The 18905-nt window shown below is 46.3% G+C and overlaps 1 protein-coding gene across 1 annotated transcript in view; it reads right to left on the minus strand.

Annotated features, from left to right (window-relative positions):
• LOC121008926 (transformation/transcription domain associated protein) overlaps positions 1-18905 on the minus strand; it is a 142731-nt gene that overhangs the window by 81137 nt on the left and 42689 nt on the right. Inside the window, 14 exon segments of the mRNA XM_040441697.1 lie at positions 603-809; positions 916-1182; positions 1272-1400; positions 1727-1925; positions 2007-2188; positions 2376-2546; positions 3712-3831; positions 5107-5226; positions 11275-11343; positions 11869-12039; positions 12710-12831; positions 15186-15282; positions 17507-17668; positions 18456-18716. Coding sequence (XP_040297631.1) covers positions 603-809; positions 916-1182; positions 1272-1400; positions 1727-1925; positions 2007-2188; positions 2376-2546; positions 3712-3831; positions 5107-5226; positions 11275-11343; positions 11869-12039; positions 12710-12831; positions 15186-15282; positions 17507-17668; positions 18456-18716 — 2277 coding nt within the window.

Raw genomic sequence — 18905 nt, forward strand, 5'->3', positions numbered from 1 at the left:
AGGCTTGTGCACAGAACATCCTCATTGCAGGGAAAGAAGCGGACATGACAGGTCAAGTGATGCTCAGCTAACTAGGAGAACGGGGGCCACTGGAGATGAAGCAAGTGAATTGAAAAGAACAAAAAAATAACTTGGATAATGCCTTTAACTTGGGGGCACTTTTGTATAATTTATTTGCACCGCTTTTGGGGCCATAAATTAGGCACACATGGTGCTAAACCAGAGACTGCGACACCCAACCTTTGCAGCATATAATCACTCCTTACCAACAACTGGGAGGCGCCTCACCCATGAGGCTGGCCTAACCGTGTGAGAAGCACCAAATTAGAAAAGGTTCTTGGCTTAGAAACAGGGAGAAACATGATCTTTTCTTCAAATCTGTTAAACTGAAGTTATGTGATGAAGGACTGTATGATTTCACCGACAAGCTCTAGGAACACCCATGGGGATTTTGATTGTGACATTTTGTAGTGTATCTGAAGTCTCATGAAATACATTTCGGAACGGCAGATATCTTACAGGAGCCTAGGTTCCTCAAACCCACAGGTGCTATTTTACACCATAAATGATTAGCCGTCTCACTGTATTGATACGCGACAAACCTTGAAATGCTGTACTATTAAATGCAGGATATGGACGAGCTGTGGGACAGTGTGTCCTTCCTCTACAATTATTTTCCGAGTCCAGTGGGTCAGCATCTGGTGGCCATCTTCCATCCGTGCAGGAACCGCTGGTGTGAGGATAGCCATTGCTTGACGGACAATGGCTCGAGCTTCCATTGCATGTGCTTTCAAGAGGCTGTGGAAGACCTAGCAAACAAGAAGCGAACGGTGACATTTCATCACCACCTCCACTGTGGCCTGGAATTTTCGAGACAGACCATGTAAAATGTCAAAATCTGGAAAGGTTCCTCACCTGTAAAACAATCTTCTTGTGTATGGCAAACTTTGAGATGATGTGAGCCAGGAGCAGATGTCCGCTGTACTTGCAGGCGGGGTCCACACAAGCTTTGGACAGCAGGCACGGCCAGGCAAACGTCATGAGACGTCTCAGCTTGCTGTTGCGGTTTTTGTTGTTGTCGTGGATGTGATGGGGAGCGTGCTCTACCAGGAGTGTTGCAAATTGCAAAAGGTAAATCCTGAGCGAGTCCAGCATGTCAGTCTGTTTTTCAGGGTCTAACACCTGTTAAAAGAGACGACAAACAGAGGTCACTCAAGTGCTGGTTGAGTTTGAGGAAGACCCCATGAACTAGAATCAGTAGACAAGTCTACCTTGGTAATAAATACACTGGTGATGCTTTCTTGATTGTCTCCTTCAGGGTTTGGTGGTCCCAGGAGCTGCTCCCCTTCATTTTTATCAAAGCTGTATAAAAATGCTGGGTTCAGAATGTGCTGTAAGACCTGGATAAAAGAATGGCCAAGAGATCAGAAACACTAAAAACCTCAAGCATCGCGACACCGAAGAAAGGGTCTGCAGAACATAATGGTCCATGGAGGGGATGCTGCCATAGGGAGCTATGGACACAATGCAAGTACAGACAAGTCATATGTAATATATATATATATATATATATATATATATATATATATATATGTGTGAAAATGAACAATTTCTTCCTCTACTCCCCCTTAACCCAAATGGGGGAACAATTAAGATGGTAAGCTATAGGTAGTATGGCAGGAATTGGATGGGGGGAGGGCGGTTCTGCTATGGTTATAACAATCACCTTAGACTTAAGTTCATCTCCAAAGTTGGAATCGCTGAATTCGACAAATCTAAAAAACAATGCTCTCTTCTGGGCAATACTATAGGTCTTTGGAATCTCTTCTTCCATGTACTCCTTCAGGAAAGTCATGTTACACAGAAAGCGGCCGGTAAAAGCGCGAAGAAGCTGGAAGAGTAATTCGATATCCCCGAAATTGCGCCTAAAGAAATCAAAGAGGGAATAACATCAGAGCAGCGAGAATGGCTCGCGAGGTCACCTCCTTCCATATTACGGTACTCACTTGCAGTAGTTGAGGAGGCAGAAGGCAAGGAGCTTGGGTTCTTTCCAGTTCGTCGCCACCATATTGTCCTTCCGATGGCGTTCCTGGAAGGCATCGCTGACCCACACGCGCCTCAAGTGGCTTACCAGGGAATGCTGATTGGCCAGCCAGTTCTCATCGTTCTTCACTATGATGCTGATTATCTAGAAGTGATAAGGACGAGAAAGCTTCATGCCTATACGAATGCAACGGAAGACGTAGGACTGAAATACATGTCCACGGTCTAATAGAAACCTGACAGATCAGAACCTTCAGGGAGGCACTGTAGGAGCGATCTGTAGTTGTACAGAACCAAGGTCTTCTATCCGGTCCGCCACTGTCCTATCTTACCTTGATGGCCTGAAACTGCAGATCAAGCCGCATTGTGCTGGTACTGGTGCTGGGGGAGCCCGGCCGCACAGTGGTTTGCGTGACCCCGGGCAGCAGGAGTGTAATGAAGCGGTTTGGGTTAGCAGCCAGGACGTCTCGCAAAGGTTTCGCATCCTTGTGTTTTAAAAAGCTCTAAAGATAAAAAAAAAAAAATACAATATAAATCAGTACAAAACCATCAACCAAGTTTATTCTAAAAAGGAAAAAAATTAAATAAAAATAAATCAGTTGTGAACCTCGAACTACATGTATCATCAGTTTAAGGGTCCATTCACACATCCGTAGGCACCCCCATAGAACCGCAATTGCAGACAAGAATAGGACATGTTCTATTTTTTTCCGGAGCCGCAGTCCGGAAGATCGGGGGCGCGCTCCCGAAATGCCGATGCGAACAGCACACTGTGTGCTGTCCGCACCCACTCCTGCCCCATAGAGAATGAATGGGTCCGCACCCGTTCCGCAGAATTGAGGAACGGGTGCGGACAAATTCACGGACGTCTGAATGGACCCCAAGTATGGGGACTAGGGTTATAACGGAATACAACAGAATTTGTGACGGACTGCAAAAGGGAAGCATTTAAGAGGCATTCTGTTTTGCATTCGGTTACAATAGGTCCTGCATAACGGAAACCATCCGGATCCGTAATGCTGGCCCCATAGACCTCTATTATGACGGAATGCCTCTTAAAGGCTTCCGATTTACATTCCGTCACAAATTCTGTTAGATTCCGTTATAATGGAATCCATAACGGAATTCCTACAGTGCCCGAATGCCGAACCTGTAAAGTTCGGGTTCGCTCATCCTTAATGGGGACAGATCTTCTATAGCACAAACAAATAGTGTGTCCTACGGCTATAGGAGCCATCATGGAATACACCAGAGACATGAGAGGAGCCCTCTCTGGACTCTGCCTGCCCCCCCAGAGGTAACTGACAGTCTGTCACACATCAGTGCATACATGACAACCCCTGACCTGTCCCCCGATTATGCCGTCCGAGGACAGGTGGACTTGAAGACATCTTACTTCCTGTCCAGTGCTGATGGACTTGTGTCAGTACATATGTGTCACAGTCAGCACTGCTATGTCACAGGCTTAGCATTAAAGAGGTCGTCCAGAATGTCAATACCGATGGCCAGTGATCAGGATGGGTCCACGCTGAAGGCACCCCCCCCCCCCCCCCCCCCTCTCCAGGGGCCACAGTTGATCAGCGGGGCCGCCAATCAGATATTCATGACCTATCCCAAGGATAGGTCATCCAGTAGGAACACGTAAAACATGATACCACAAAAACTTACCATGAACATTCGACTCCACTGAGGATCATTCAGCGTTGCCTCCATCATGAAAAGCTCCACAGTCTGAGATGGATGACGAGTTAAAAATTTGATCAGAGGCTCTCTGAAGGGACTTCCAGCCTATGGATAACCAGAGAGAGACGTTTTCACATATATTCTTACTGTCTGCACTTTAAGGTCCCCTTGCACACGAGCGAGTTTTCCGCGCGGGTGGTGCAATGCGTGACGTGAACGCATCGCAGCCGCACTGAATCCTGACCCATTTCTACGGGTCTGTGTACGTGAGCGTTGTTTTTCACGCATCATTCCTGCGTTGCGTGAAAATCGCAACATGTTCTATAGTCTGCGTTTTTCACGTAGCCCTGAGCCGATAGAAGTGAATGGGGCTTCAGTGAAAAACGCATCGCCTCCGGATGTAATGCGTTTTGATGGTTGCTAGGAGATGTTGTTTGTTAATCGTCATTGTTTTTTTTTTTCACGCACGTGAAAAACGCATCAAAACGCATTGCACCCGCGCGGAAAAACACTGAACACAATTGCAGACAAAACTTCTAGAAAGAGCGCCAGACCTCGTCATGGGCCGCAGACCAAGCACGAGGGGTGCGGTTTCTGGAAGGCAGCCATGTTATTCTCATGTCATAAACCCCTTTTAAGTGGCTGTAAACTTCTAGGTTAAAGGGGTCAACCGAGACAAAAAAAAAAAATATGTTCCCCATATGCCCGGGCCCCTCAAATTGATTTCACTTACCTGGCTCCCCACGTCGCTACTGGTCCCCGCACGGCCGCCGCTGCTTCTCCCCTTGCACAAATTAAAACATCTGGTGTCGGGTGGGGAGGCAGCCAGTGACGGGGACGAGCCTCCCTAGCGTCACCCGCGATGCCATGGCGGTATGTACCTGTCAACGCCTGCCATTGGCTACCCCTACCCGACACCGGATGTTTTCATCCGCACACGGGGAGAAGCAGCGGCGGCTATGCGGGGACCTGGAGCCACGCGGGGAACCAGGTAAGTAGAATCAGTGTGAGGGGCTCGGGCATATGGGGGGCATTTTTTTGTCTCGGATAACCCCTTTAAGGCTACATGGTGACTTCAGTTGGGCGACAGCAAGCAGCCAATGTCACACATTGCAACAAATGTCAGTGTGGTTTCTTTGCGGTACCCAATGTAACGCGACCGCGACATGACTGTTGCAAAACCGCTGAATTTTTTGGTTGCTGGTCATCTGCAAAGTTGCCACTTGCTTGCGACCTAAAATACCTAGCAAATCTAACATAGTGACAATTTTCAAGACTGGAAATCCACCACCAAAGTCGCCTTGCAACCCCAAGTTAGGAAATATAGGTTTAATAAATAAAAATATAAAAAAAGTTGGGAAAACCCGCCTGCAGCCGTACCTCTATGAGCATGGCTCGCTCCGTTTTCATCACCACCTCCAGTAAAGGCTTCACCAAGGTCTGAGGAGCAGCCGGAATCAGGTGAAAGAGATTTATAATTGCGGAACAAATCTTCATTTCCTAGAAGAACAGAAAGGGACACGGAGTCACAAGGGTAATCGCCAGGGATGTGGAGAGACCGCCGGCCGCTCGGCTCATGCAAACCCTCTCGGCTGTGGATGTTCTGTTCCGAAATCTTGCTGCTGATGCTGGGATAAGGGAATATAGATTTTTCTGCTGCCCAAAATGAGATTTTGCTAAATAGTTCTGGCGCTATGGGAGCTGGACATTATCCGAACATGACACAAATATAATAAACGGTTACTGAAGTAATTAAATTTGGGGGGGGGGGGGGGGGGGGGGTGTTCCAAAAAAAAAAACAAGGCAGAGAATTTCTCAGGTGAAAAGTAGGGCGAGTATTATAGGGTACCTATCATTTTAACAAACCTCTGAATTGTAAAAATTTTGGACTGGTGGTGGTCTAGGTCTTGAGACCCCACATCAACTGCTAAAACCAAGGGGCAGAAGTCTTCAGATGACAGCTGCGCCCCTTCGTTCCCCTTCAGCTCCACTTCAGTCTATGGATTTTCTATAAATTCGTACACCGCTCACTTGGAGAACCAAAGGAACACAGTGCTCAGCTGAGGTTTTCTGCCCCCCTCAGCACCCGGACCACCACTGATCAAAACGTCTGATAAAGTCTGTCAAAATGATAGGTACTCTTGCTTTCACCGTCTGACACATTGATACCTTCTTTAGCAGATGTCTCGTCGGTGTGTAGTGGAAAGCTCTTAAACTTACTAATATACTGTGTATTTCAATGCCTCGCCATTTTCAAGATCACTGCTTGCTGACAACAGGTGCACTCCTTTGTGTTTACCAGACAGACTGAACAGCTAGGCTTCTGCACTGGCCAGACACGATTAGGCGTCTGGGCATAACCAAGGTGGTTTCCAATCACTGACAACAAGCAGCGGCCATGAAAACAGTACAGGAGAAGCGTAACGTCTCAAACAAGGACTCCTAACCATTACAGTTAAGCCATGCAGGAAGCGCCTGAACGACGGGCGCCACATACAAACACATAGATGACGGCACACAACACTTGAAAGGTACAAAAAGCACAAGACCTCGTACACGGTACGATGCGGGGTTCTCACATCTGTTCCGAGACACCCCCGACAATGCACGACCGTCCGCACCTCCATACAGGATGGGTGTGTGAAGGGTTAATGAACTGGAGACACTGTCAGGGGGTGTATGAGGACAGGCTTGAGGACTAAAGGTTTTAGGCAAAGAAAAAGATACAAGAGACCAGGACAACAACACGTTCTCGATAACTCCAATTCTCACCTCTACCCCTTCCACGGCAGGCTGGACCAAAAAAAGAGGACAGTGAGGATGAGGAGCGGGAGCACCAAGAGCGGAGGGGGGTCGGATCAGTACATATCATTTCAAGGAGTTGTGCAAGATTAGAAATGCAAGTATTGGTATGGTCACACGGATTCAGCAGTGATGTGGCCACGTCACCGCAGAAGCCATGTACTGGTTGCAGTGGAGCTTGGGACCATGCAATATCGGATGTAAACAGTCCGGGACATAGACATGCCGGGGGCAGCGCTGAGGACCAGAGCGGCGGGTGGGGCAGGTAAGTAGGACTCTTATATTTACAGAGGCAGGCTGCGGGAATTAGATTAAAAAGGTCTTTATTCCCGAAAAACGTGTCGGGTTTAGTCCCTCCTTCTAACACAAGTACCCTGGCATTAAAAGTAACATGGTCGCCTGCAGTGTGCTTGCATTAAGGCTAGATTAAAGGGGTTGTCTCATCTCAGACAAGGGGGGCATACCTCTAGGATATCCCCCCCATTGTCTTATAGATGGGACCCACACCTATCTCCTAAATGGAGCCCCACAAAGTGGTGGCTGGAGGACTCTGGTCCGGCCACCACTAAGTGCTCTCACCATAGAAGCCAATGGGGGCGCACCGCGCATGACCGGCCACCGCTCCCATTTACTTATATGGGCCTGACGGAAATAGCCGAGCCAGCATTTTCATACAAATGAATAGAGGGTGGCTGCGCATGCGCTGTGCGCCCTCCATTACTGTCAGGGGCTCGTTTCTATATATTGGTGCCGGTCCCAGCAGTGGGAACCACGCCTATCAGACAATGGGGGCATATAGCGATATGCCCCATTGTCTCAGATGAGACACCCCTTTAATGTGATTAACTACAAAATCTGTTTAAAAAAAAATAATAACCTCTTTGTGGGGTACGGCCACAAAGAATGGAATTTCCACTGCAGGTTTGGTTTGGATTTTGTTGTGGATTTCTCCCTCTACATTGCAAAGGGGTAAACCAGAGATGGAAAAAAAACTGCAAGTGTGTTTTCAGGGGAGGTCTAGATATAGAAAAACATGTCTGCTTTCGAATGTGCCAGGGCTGTGTCTGGTATTGCAGCTCAGGTTCGAGTAAAGTGAAATGACATGAGCCGCAATGCAACCTGTGTACAGGGGTGGCACTGTTTTGAAAAAAATATATATATATTTATTTTTATTTTATTTGGACAATTCCTTTAAGACTGCCTGTAAAACTTTGCCAGCTTTAACCTACACGACCAAGAGCAAACCACCTAATCTCACTCCGATATGACCCAAAGAACGCCATGTAGAAAGGGGGCAAAGGGGACGGGTGCAAAGAACCTTTTTAAAATTGAAGACTGGCACAAAACATGCGCACGTGTGTACAGGATATGTAAGATATGACGAAATTCCCGTCCCCCCACTAGACACAATGTGGCAATAGCAGCGCAATAATAATAATTCATGACCATTTTAACAATCGGAAGCAAAACGCCCCAATTCCATTTTTACCGATACGGCACAGCGGCAAGGTATGCACAAATTCTCATATGCTGCTTACTTCCTATACGGATATCGCCCCCCTGCTGGACGTTTTATCTAACTGCACAGCTGATATATTCAGAATATGACAGGGCCGTAAAGAACGGAACTCGTCACATCTGCTTGCCAGGGCTATTAGCAGTTCTGTCTAGTGCAAACTGTCTTCAACTACGGAGCCAGAATTCTCAGTCTTCTCCAATGAAAGGCTATCCGGGCATGCTGGGAATTGTAGTTTTGCAACCGCTGAAGGGCCGCAGGTTGGGCATCCCTGGTCTAATCGCACAGCAGTACAGAACAAGTGCCGCCAAGCCAGTCAAATCTTTTTAAAAAAACGGTGAGTTGGCTCAAGTGAAGCCTCGCAGAGTGGACGCACTCCTGTAGAAGACACCGCGAGACCGACATCTCTATAACACTACCTCAATCAACTGCAGTCATCGAAAACGAACAAACCCCACAAATCAAAGAGAATCCGAATATATAAACCGTTTCAGAAAGACACCGTGGGGCAGATTACCGTAAATGCACAGGGATTATGGCGTACGTATTATTTACCGTCTATGTACTAAATGGGTCTCCCAGGACTTTAATACGGATGGCCTATCCTCAGGATGGGCCAGTTCATACTAGATCAGCTGTTGGGGTGAATTCACATGACTGGATTTCCCGTCCGCATTCATTCCGCATTTTTTACAGATCGTACACAGACACATTCATTTCTATGGGGTCGGAAAAAAAATGCCGTCAGCACACGGATGTCCGCACTGCAAATGATAGAGCGTGTCCTATTCTTGTCCATTTTATGGACCAGAATAGGCATTTTTCCCATTTTCAATGGGGCCCCTGGAAAGCGCAGGATACACACAGACCCCATCCGTATTTTGCAGATACTTGATTTGCGGACCACTCGTGTGAGTGCATCCTAACTCCGGAGCTCAGTCCAATGCACAACCGCAACGCTTCTCCCAATAACTTCAATGGAAATGGTGCTGCGATACCAGCTCCTCCCGCAGCTGTGCAGTCCTGGCGCCAACACTACTCAAACAGCTGATCGGTGGGGGTGTCGGACCCCCTCTGATCTTATATCGATTGCCTGTACTTAGAATAGCCCATTAATATTACATATCGTGGACAACCCCTTTAAGCGAGTTTTCCAAGAACTAAATAGTGGTGACCTATCCTCAAGCACAGCGCCGAATATTGCGTAGTGGCTGTGCTTGGTACTGCAGCTCAATCCCATTCACTTGAGTCAGCGGCAGGAAGGCCAAGTGGTCAATGGACGTTACCTCACAGGCTGGGGAAGAGGTCGAGCACTGTAGCCCTTTTATCAGTGAATAGATCAGCAATATTTACTTCCTGGACAACCCCTTTAAGGGTAGGGCGACACTGGTCGTGGGACAGCTGTCATGGCCAGGATCGCAGGGGCATCGCAGTGTAGCTGTAATCCCATAGAAAATAATGGGGGTCGCACACATACCACAATTAGGAACCCTAAATCACAAAAAAATCCAACTTTGCTGGATTTTTTTAGATTAAGGGGGTCGCAGTCTCGGCACATGTGAATCGCTCCGTGACAACGTTCATAGGTGTAGAAAATGGTCTAGGAGGAGCAGTGGATCCGCCAAAGTAGAGGCCGGCGCCTCTTCATAACTGTTGCGGATCCACCGCCAGCGCAGGGGCTTATTAAGACAGACGGTCTTAATAAATATGGCCCTTAGACTAGACAGTCTAAAGACATATCAGATTCATCCAGCATCAGTCACATTTTAGACTGCCTAATCTAAGTATGCTGTCTAAATCAGGGATGCCCAACGGCGGCCCTTCAGATGTTGTAAAACTACAACTCCCAGCATGCCCTGATAGCTGTTAGGCCGCAGGTTGGGCATTCCTGGTCTAAATCTACGTGATGCAGGAGACTAGGTGAACGCAGCAGATAACACCCGGCCCTGTCATTTATCAGAATCCAATGCCGCAAGGCAAACACTGCTAATGACCGTCATGTCCAAAAGTCACAAAAATCAATTCCACATTTTTCTCATTCGATTTTTCGCTAGACCAGGGCTCTCCGCTTGTGTGGGAAACATTAACCGTGCCTAATTGGATCGGCAATATTACAAGGTTATTTTAACCCGTTCGTACATGCACGGCGCTGGAGCGATATGAACACATGGCACCCACTCGCACGTGCAGCGGGCGCCATGGCCGGCAGGTCTCTGCTGTTTAATAATGCGGCTAATTACCGTGACCGGCAATGTGGGCATCGGTAGCTGCGCTGAACACTGTAAGCCTCGCTGACAATGGTTAAAGTGTTCATGCTGCAATTCTTATTTTGGCCAGGATAAGAAATGAGCAACTTCTAGTTTGAATGTCAATTTAAAAATCAAATTAAAAACATTATTTATAGGCTCATATATGAGCTTCAAAATCATCACAAAATGTAAAAAAAAAATATATATATATATATATATAAAAGTTTAAATCACCCCCCTTTCCGTATAATGAAAAAATAAATACCTAAATAACAATAAATATAAACATGATGGGTACCATCGTGACCGAAAACGTCCATACTATTAAAATATATATTTTTTTTATTCAAATAAGGCGAATAGCGTAACAGAAAAAAGGGTCAAAATGGGCAATTTGCCATTTTTTTATTGCTTTTCTAAAAACTACAGATTGTTCCTCAAAAAATGAGCCCCTAAAAAGCTCAGTAGACATACCGTAAGTATAAAAAAAGTTATGGGGGTCAGAATATGGTGATGTAAAAAAATTTTTTTTTATCAAAGTTTACATTTATTTTTACACTATTTAGACATAAAAAACCTACACTTACGAGGTATCGTTGTAATCGTACTAACCCAGAGAATGAAGGGCATGGGTCAGTTTTGCCGCAAACGAAACGCTGTGGGAACAAAACCCGTAAAACGGTGGAGGAATTAAGTTTTTTTTCCAATTCCACCCCATTTGGAATTTTTTTTCCTGCTTCCCACTACATTGTATGCCATATTAAATGGTGGCATTAGAAAGTACAACCTGTCCCCCAAAAAATAAGCCCTCATACAGCTATGTGGCCGGAAATATAAAAAAGTTATGGCTCAAGGAAAATAGATAAGAAAAACGAAAACGCAAAAATGAAAAAACCTCCGGTAGCCTGAGGGTTAATGCCGTCAATGGTGACGAATAAAAAGCGAAAAACTATACAAAAAGTCAGTGTAAACTATACTTACATTCCCCTCGCTTCTTTGCCCTCCTTTGTGGGTGATGACCACGACTTCCATCCATTTGCGCAAGTGTTGCTGTGGGGACAATAGACAATTCTATAGATTAGGGGAATAGTCAAAGATCTGATTTTTGGGGCTATTCCCATCTGAGACAATGGGGGCATATCGCAAGGATATACCCCCATTGTCTGATAGGTGCGGGTCCCTCCTCTGGGACCCGCACCTACACAGAGAATAGAGCGGGCAGAGTGGTGGCTGGAGGACCATGGGTTTCCCGGGGTTCGGGCCACCGCCAAATGCTCTCCCCATACAAGTGAATGGGAGCGCACCATTAGCAGTTTTCCCCAAATTAAACCGGAAAAAAAAAAAACATTTGATAAAAAGTCCTAAGTGTCAAGTAAAAAACATCGCAAAAATTATTTTGGTAGTCAGACAAATAAAAAAAATAAAAAATAAATAATAATTAGGGTCACTAAACCACCAGGTGCACAAAATCACAAAAAATTGCCTGGACATTCAAGCCTCTTTTAGGCCCGGTCATGAAAGGGTTAAAGATGAAAGTGTGAATGGTATAGGTGCACTGTAATATACGTGTCTTACCATCATCTGATCGCAGAACTTGTCATTGAAGGAATTGGGGAAGAGACGGGTCACGGACGTCAGGCGATTGACCACATTGAGGGTCAGGCTGCGGTAGTCTCCGAGCATCATGAGAAGGGGCCTCATGTGTGTATGGATCTGGTCTACTTCTATGGTGGCTCCCTCCAGAAACTACACGGGGGGGATAAAGAATCAGCGAGTCTGGTGGATACTGTGCGAGAGGATCATTAGCACACACATAACCTACTGGACCGGTGTCCAGAACAGAACATTACACTGACAGAACCGCAGACTATTACAACTGGTGAATGATCACATGCCAGATTAGGGTACGTTCGCATATATGGTAGAGGATCCGACAAGCACTGGCGTTCCGGATTCAACAAGTTCCCCGCCAGATCTCCGACGCTGACCTGGCCCCTTTCCAGCCGCGCAAAAACCTTTGCAAGCAACGTTTTCTGCTTGTTCCGAACTTCCGACAGCCGGGGCTTTGCGGATCAGGCATGACGCAAATGCGAACGTACCCCCTTACTGGAATTTTAATGCTTTTCCACGCGGCCTCTTCAATTACACATTTTGATCAGACCGGCCTGACCGTATCACTCCTGGTATGAAGAACTTGGGATCACCATGACAACCCGACGGCTCTCTGGGCTATTGTCGGAGATTCGCCATTAATCCTCGGCGCGTGTCATATCTCTGCTCCAAACGCCTTTATTGCCTCGGGTCTTGTACCCTGTAGTCAGCCAGCGATTGGCGCAGCATAATAAGCATGCCCTGCTCTTAAGCGTGCATTGTATGCGGGTGAAAACGAATGCAGACCTATCGGCGCTCGCCTCACCTTCCTCATACAAGCCTCTCCAGCCTCTTGAAGCTCATTGTTTGTGGAGTTAAGGGCCTTGAACAGCGCAGCAATGATCTTCTCCCTGGACTGCGGCAGATAGTTGCAGGCAGCGAGAGCATCTGTTCAGATAAAACCAAAGTTAGGACTAAAAAAAAACTTTAAAAAAACAATATTCATAATGAAAATTTTTAAAAGGGCATCTGTCAGCTATTTGCGCTTAGCATCTGTGTTAGTCCCATGTTCCTATGTGCCCGCATTGCTGAGAAAAATTATGTTTGAATATATGCAAATGAGCCTCTAGGAGCAACGGGGGCGTCGCCGTTACTCCGAGAGGCTCTGCTGTCTCTGCAACTGCTGCGCCCTCTGCACTTTGATTGACAGGGCCAGGTGTGATGACGTTTACACTGCCCAGCTCTGTCAATTAAAGAGCAGTTGCAGATAGAGCTGAGCCTCTAAGTGTAATGGCGACGCCCCCGTTGCTCCTAGAGGCTTATTTGCATATAATAAAACATCAGCAATGCGGGCACATAAGAACATGGGACCAACACAGATGCCTTTAAAGGGAATTTTTTTTTTATCTTAAAGGGGTTGTCTCATCTCAGCCTTTCATGGCAGAGATGAGAATAACCTCAGCAAGCACTGTGTCCATAACTCCCATAGCAGTGAATGGGAGCTACGATAACAGCATAGAACATCAAACTCCAGCTGCTCAGATGTTCCCGTAAGTCCATTAACTCCTGGCGGGCACTTACTGCGGTTATTGCCATCTCAGCCATGAAAGACCAAGCTGGCGCAACCCCTTTAGACAAACATGAGGACGGATATACATTTGCCCTGCAGTGGCCTCTACAGGAGAAATTTAGTATTACATAGTAGTAATTCAACAGATGGCCATCCATGTACTGGACACAGTAGGTCTATCAGAGCTCCTGGTGGCCAGTGGCTGATAGAGGGGGACATCCCATATGCCACTAGGGTTGTCACGATACCAAAATTTTGATTCGATTTCGATACCATAAAAAAAGTATTGCGATACCAGATACCATGCGAAAAAAATAAAACCACCAAAAAAGCCGTGTGCATTCCGCATTTTATGGAACGTCCGGCGCATAATCGAACAGTCTTATCCTAGTTTTTGGGGGGGGGGACAAGGTGACAAAAAAAAAATTGCGAATCGTGCGGTTATTTTATTTTATTTTTTTTCTGTTGCGGCGCTCACCGCATAGGAACTATTTTTTATATTTTAATAGTTTGGACTTTTCAGACGAGGCGATATGTAACGTTTATTTATTTATTGTTTATATATTTTATATGTAAAATTGGGAAAGGTAGTGATTTATACTTAATATTTTGGTGTTTTATTTTTATTTTTTTACTTTTATTTTTTATTTAATACCTATTTCCCCCTTAGGGGCTAGAACCTGGGATCTTTTGATCCCTTGCCCTATTCACCCTAATAGAGCTCTATCAGGGTGAATAAGACTTCACACTCTCCCTGCTGCCCTGGGCTTTGTGCACACAGCAGCAGTAGGGAGCTTACCATGGCAGCCAGGGCTTCAGTAGCGTCCTGGCTGCCATGGTAACTGACCGGAGCCCAGAAACTTCACTGCCACTGCACACCAATGAGGAGGAGGGGACCCTGTGGCCACTGCCACCAATGATTTAATACTGGGAGGGTTGGGGCGGGCGTACTGCGCCCTAATTTTTTTTAAACCATTAATACAAATACAGGAGGCTGGTGCCGGCTATGTGATTCTGCCGCCGGCACCCGCCTCCTGTATTTGTATTAATGGTTTAGTTATCATTGGTGGCGCAGTGACCACAGCCCCTCCCCTCCTCCGCCCATCTCTCTTCTCATTGGTGGCAGCGGCACAGGGGGGAGGGAGAGACTCCTTCTCCCCTGTGCTGCTGAGGGAACATGGTGCGCGCTGAGAGCAGCGCACACCATGTTATGTTGCACAGTAGAGCAACCTAGTATCGGTAAATGGCAAATCCCAGTATCGATACCGGGACAAAAGTATCGATTGGGTATGGATAATTCGATATCCGGTGCAACCCTATATGCCACCCCTATTTAATAGGAGGGCACATGGAAAGGGTTGGTCAAGACAGCAACATATTTAAAGGTATTCCATGAATCGTTTTCATACTAAATGTCCTGAAAGGTTATAAATGTCTACTTTAAAGTACTTTTCAGCATTTCGAATATACAAAAATACCTTTTTCATGATTTTTTTTTGGGCTTATCTGCTGGGGGAAGGAATCTAGGAAGAATTAGTCTTCTTCTCCCTCTGGCAGCTGAAAATATAGTCTATTCTTACTACTCTCCTGTGTCTTCTCACCTTTATTGCCATGTTACTGCAAAAATACTTGATTCATACAAAAAGTCATTTTCTGATGACACAATCCCTTTAAATGCAGGCAATTTCTGGGAAACAGTTTCAAGATTTACAAGAATATCAGACAGACTTACTTAAAGCAGCAATTCTCAGCGGCACAAGAGAAGAAAGGCTTTTATAACAGGGGAGCTTCATGAGCGTCGCATCCTCCGCTTCACACAAGTTTAGGAGCTAAAAGGAAAGAGAAAAATTTATAGAAGAAAATTTATAGAAGGCATCTGGGGAAAAGGCATCAACTGGAGCAGTGCTCTTCTAGTAAACTGCAGAAAGACAACGAATCTTCTCTACCAAGAGGTTCTGCAGCTTTAAATCCTCCCAGCACCCAAGGTCTGTGGTTGCTGTCAGTGAACAGAAACCTTGTTTACACTCAAAAGCTGGGAACTTGTACTGATCACCAAGTCATGTTCTGTGACATCTATACATGATCAGAACCACTTTGCAGCATTTGAATATGAACTTTTCTTTAGACAATGAACCAGGGAACTTCTTTTAAAAAGGGCATCTGTCAGCAGTTTTGTACCTAGGACACTGGCTGACCTGTTACATGTGCGCTTGGCAGCTGAAGGCATCTGTGTTGGTCCCATGTTCCTATGTGCCCGCATTGCTGAGGAAAATGTTGCTTTATTATATGCAAATGAGCCTCTAGGAGCAACGGGGGCGTTGCCGTTACACCTAGAGGCTCTGCTCTCTCTGCAACTGCTGCACCCTCTGCATTTTGACTGACAGGACCAGGCAGCAGAAACGTGATCATGCCTGACACTGTCAAAGTAGAGATGGTGCAGCAATTGAAGAGAGAGCTGAGCCTCTAGGTGTAATGGTAACGCCCCCATTGCTCCTAGAGCCTCATTTGCATATATTAAAAGAGCATTTTTCCCAGCAATGCGGGCACATATGAACATGAGACCAACACAGATGCCTTCAGCTGCCAAGTGCACATGTAACAGGTCAGAGTACTTTCACACTACCGTTATTCTTTTCCGGTATTGAGTTCCGTCCTAGGGGCTTAACACCGGAAAAGAACTGATCAGTTTTATCCTAATGCATTCTGAATGGAGAGCAATCCGTTCAGGATGTCTTCAGTTCAGTATTTTTTACTTCTGGACGGAGATAATACCGCAGCATGCTGCGGTTTTATCTCCGTCCAAAATTCCGGAACACTTGCATTTTTTCCCCAATGACATGCATTAATGCCGCATCCGGCCCAGAGTGTTCCGGCAAAAACGGATCCGGCATTGCGGTCTGCAAAAAAATGAGAAAAAAATAAAAATAAAATGCTAGATCCGTTTTTCCGGATGACATCGGAGAGAGACGGTTCCGGCATTTCAATGCATCTGTCACACGGATCAGGATCCTGATCAGTCTGACAAATGCCATCAGTTTGCATGCGTTTTGACGGATCCGGTGGGCAGCTCCAGTGTCGGAACTGCCCGCCGGAATCCACGGTCGCAAGTGTGAAAGTACTCTCAGCCAGTTTCCTAGGTACAAGTCTGCTGACAGATGCCCTTTAAGGGTTATTTCCATGCCACCGTTAGACTATGCCATCCAGGGGTCTGACCCCTGGAAATCCCACCCATCCTGCAAATGAAGGGTAGCTCTGCATTCCCTTCTATGTTTTCCCTAAACAGTGGCATTGTAATAGGACGCAGAGCGACAGCACAGCAGAGGCCTCAGGATAGGCCATCAATATTAGACTGGTGGGGGTCCAACTCCTGGCCAGTCCACGGTTTGAAAAGGCTGCGGCGCTCGTGTAAGTGCTGCATCTTCTTCAGTGTATACCTGCAAGCTGGTTATAGCGTATCAGTGGAGTATGTATGCTGCCATGGCTGCAGAGGATGTAGAGCTGCGGCCCCTTAAAAACAGCCGATCGGTGGTAGTGACAGGAGTAGATTGATGACTGATCCCGAGACTAGGTCATCAATACCAAGAAACCAAGACAAACCCCTTGTAAGGACCAGTAGGAATCCCAGAGATCGGATCCCTACCAATCATAAAATGAAGGCATAACATATCTGCACTTCCCATGAAATAACCATTGTGGAGCATCTTCCCTTAGAACTCGGTTCCTCTGTTACTCCTCCTGGAACTGTATAAATTAATTGACAACATTCTTCTTGGTCCTATATTGTCAAATCACTACTGACCATTTAGGGGCACGCCCTATTGACAGGGGACGTTTCCTTTGCAACACAATGTTACGTTGCCAAGGCATTCATACATTTACAGGACCAAAACCAGGGAACCGCACAATGCAAAAGTTCTTAGAAATTATTCTATGGAGAATACAGCTATTTACTAAGTCATGTCAGGAATGCAGGACAGCTCCTCCAAAAAAAAAAAAAAAATACTTCTGATATTGTAGGTCACGGAATGACAGCCACGTATCCTACTAGGTTACCTCCGAGTAAAAGACTTTGTGTTCTACAACGTTGAGGTCCATAGTGAACAGCCGGGGCTGCAGGGTCGTGCAGAAGGTGTTTCCCTCCATGAGGCCGATCTGAGCGTTTGCTGGCTGGTGACGCAGCAGGTGCTTCTTAGGAGGAACCATGTCTTGTAATACCTATGGGGGAATAATCAATAGGACTGTAAATGGTAACCCAACCACCTCCCATTTTAGCCTTCATTCGTCATAAGAGTATTTTCAAGTCATAATCAAGCGAAAAATCCCAGCAAAAAAATAAATTTAATAAAACAGAACAAGCACTGAAGGCAGCAAAGCAGAAGATGGAAAAAAATATAAATATATACTAGTAAAATAAAATTATAGAAATAAGATTTAAAGGGGTTTTCCAAGACTGATCGGTCCGACACCCGGGACCCCCACCCATCAGCAGTTTGAGAAGGCAGCGGCACCAGTACCTTGGCTTTCTCTGCACTTAATCTAGGCCAGGGATGGGCAAACTCGGCCCTCCAGCTGTTTTAAAACTACGAATCCCATCATGCCCTGCTGTAGGCAGACTGGGAATGATGGGATTTGTAGTTTTACAACAGCTGGAGGGCAGAGTTTGCCCGTCCCTGGCCTAGGCCATGTGACATCCCGTTCATATGTCACATGACCTAGGCCCAGCTCAGCCCCATCGTAGTGAGCTTTGATACCAAACCGCGCCAATGCCTTCTCAAACAGCTGTTCGGAGGGGGTCCCGGGTGCGAGACCCCCACCGATCAGATTCTGATGACGTAGCCAGAGGATAGATCATCAGTAGAAAAGTCTCAGAAAACACCCTTTAAAATTATTAGAAAACTATTTATGACATGGAGAACGTTTAAACAGAGGAGGTCCGGCTTGCTGAAATTATAACCGAAACCCTGCACATTTCCAAAAAATTCTTACAAGACCTCTACATTACCTCTTTATGGGGCTCCATAATCATGGTGACACCTTTGCCGGTCACTTGGGCCAGGACTTGCAGAGAGTGCATGGCCTGCTTCCTCACCGTCGGGTTAGGCGACGTCACTTCGCGCACAAGGTCGTGCGTTACCAGGTGGAAGGACTTCTCTTGCGCACTCACGATCTCCTCCGTTTTCTCCTCGTCCTTCAGTGGGGTGGCACATCGGATCAAAAGCTGCTCCAGGGTGGTCTTTGCCATAGCGACGGCTCCGTTGGAAACCTAAGAAGCAGCACAGCAAATGATTTCCTGAGACAGGGCAAGCGAATCTATAGACGTGTATCGAGATCTAGTCATAGGCCATCTCCTGTCACATACATGCTCAAAGTGGCTAATGATATGAATGAGAATTGGGAAGCAGTCGTACATGGCACCCCTCACACTGGACTCCAACCTGTGACGACAACCCAG

This window comes from Bufo bufo, chromosome 7, assembly GCF_905171765.1.
Source record: "Bufo bufo chromosome 7, aBufBuf1.1, whole genome shotgun sequence".
In the NCBI taxonomy this organism is placed as follows: domain Eukaryota; kingdom Metazoa; phylum Chordata; class Amphibia; order Anura; family Bufonidae; genus Bufo; species Bufo bufo.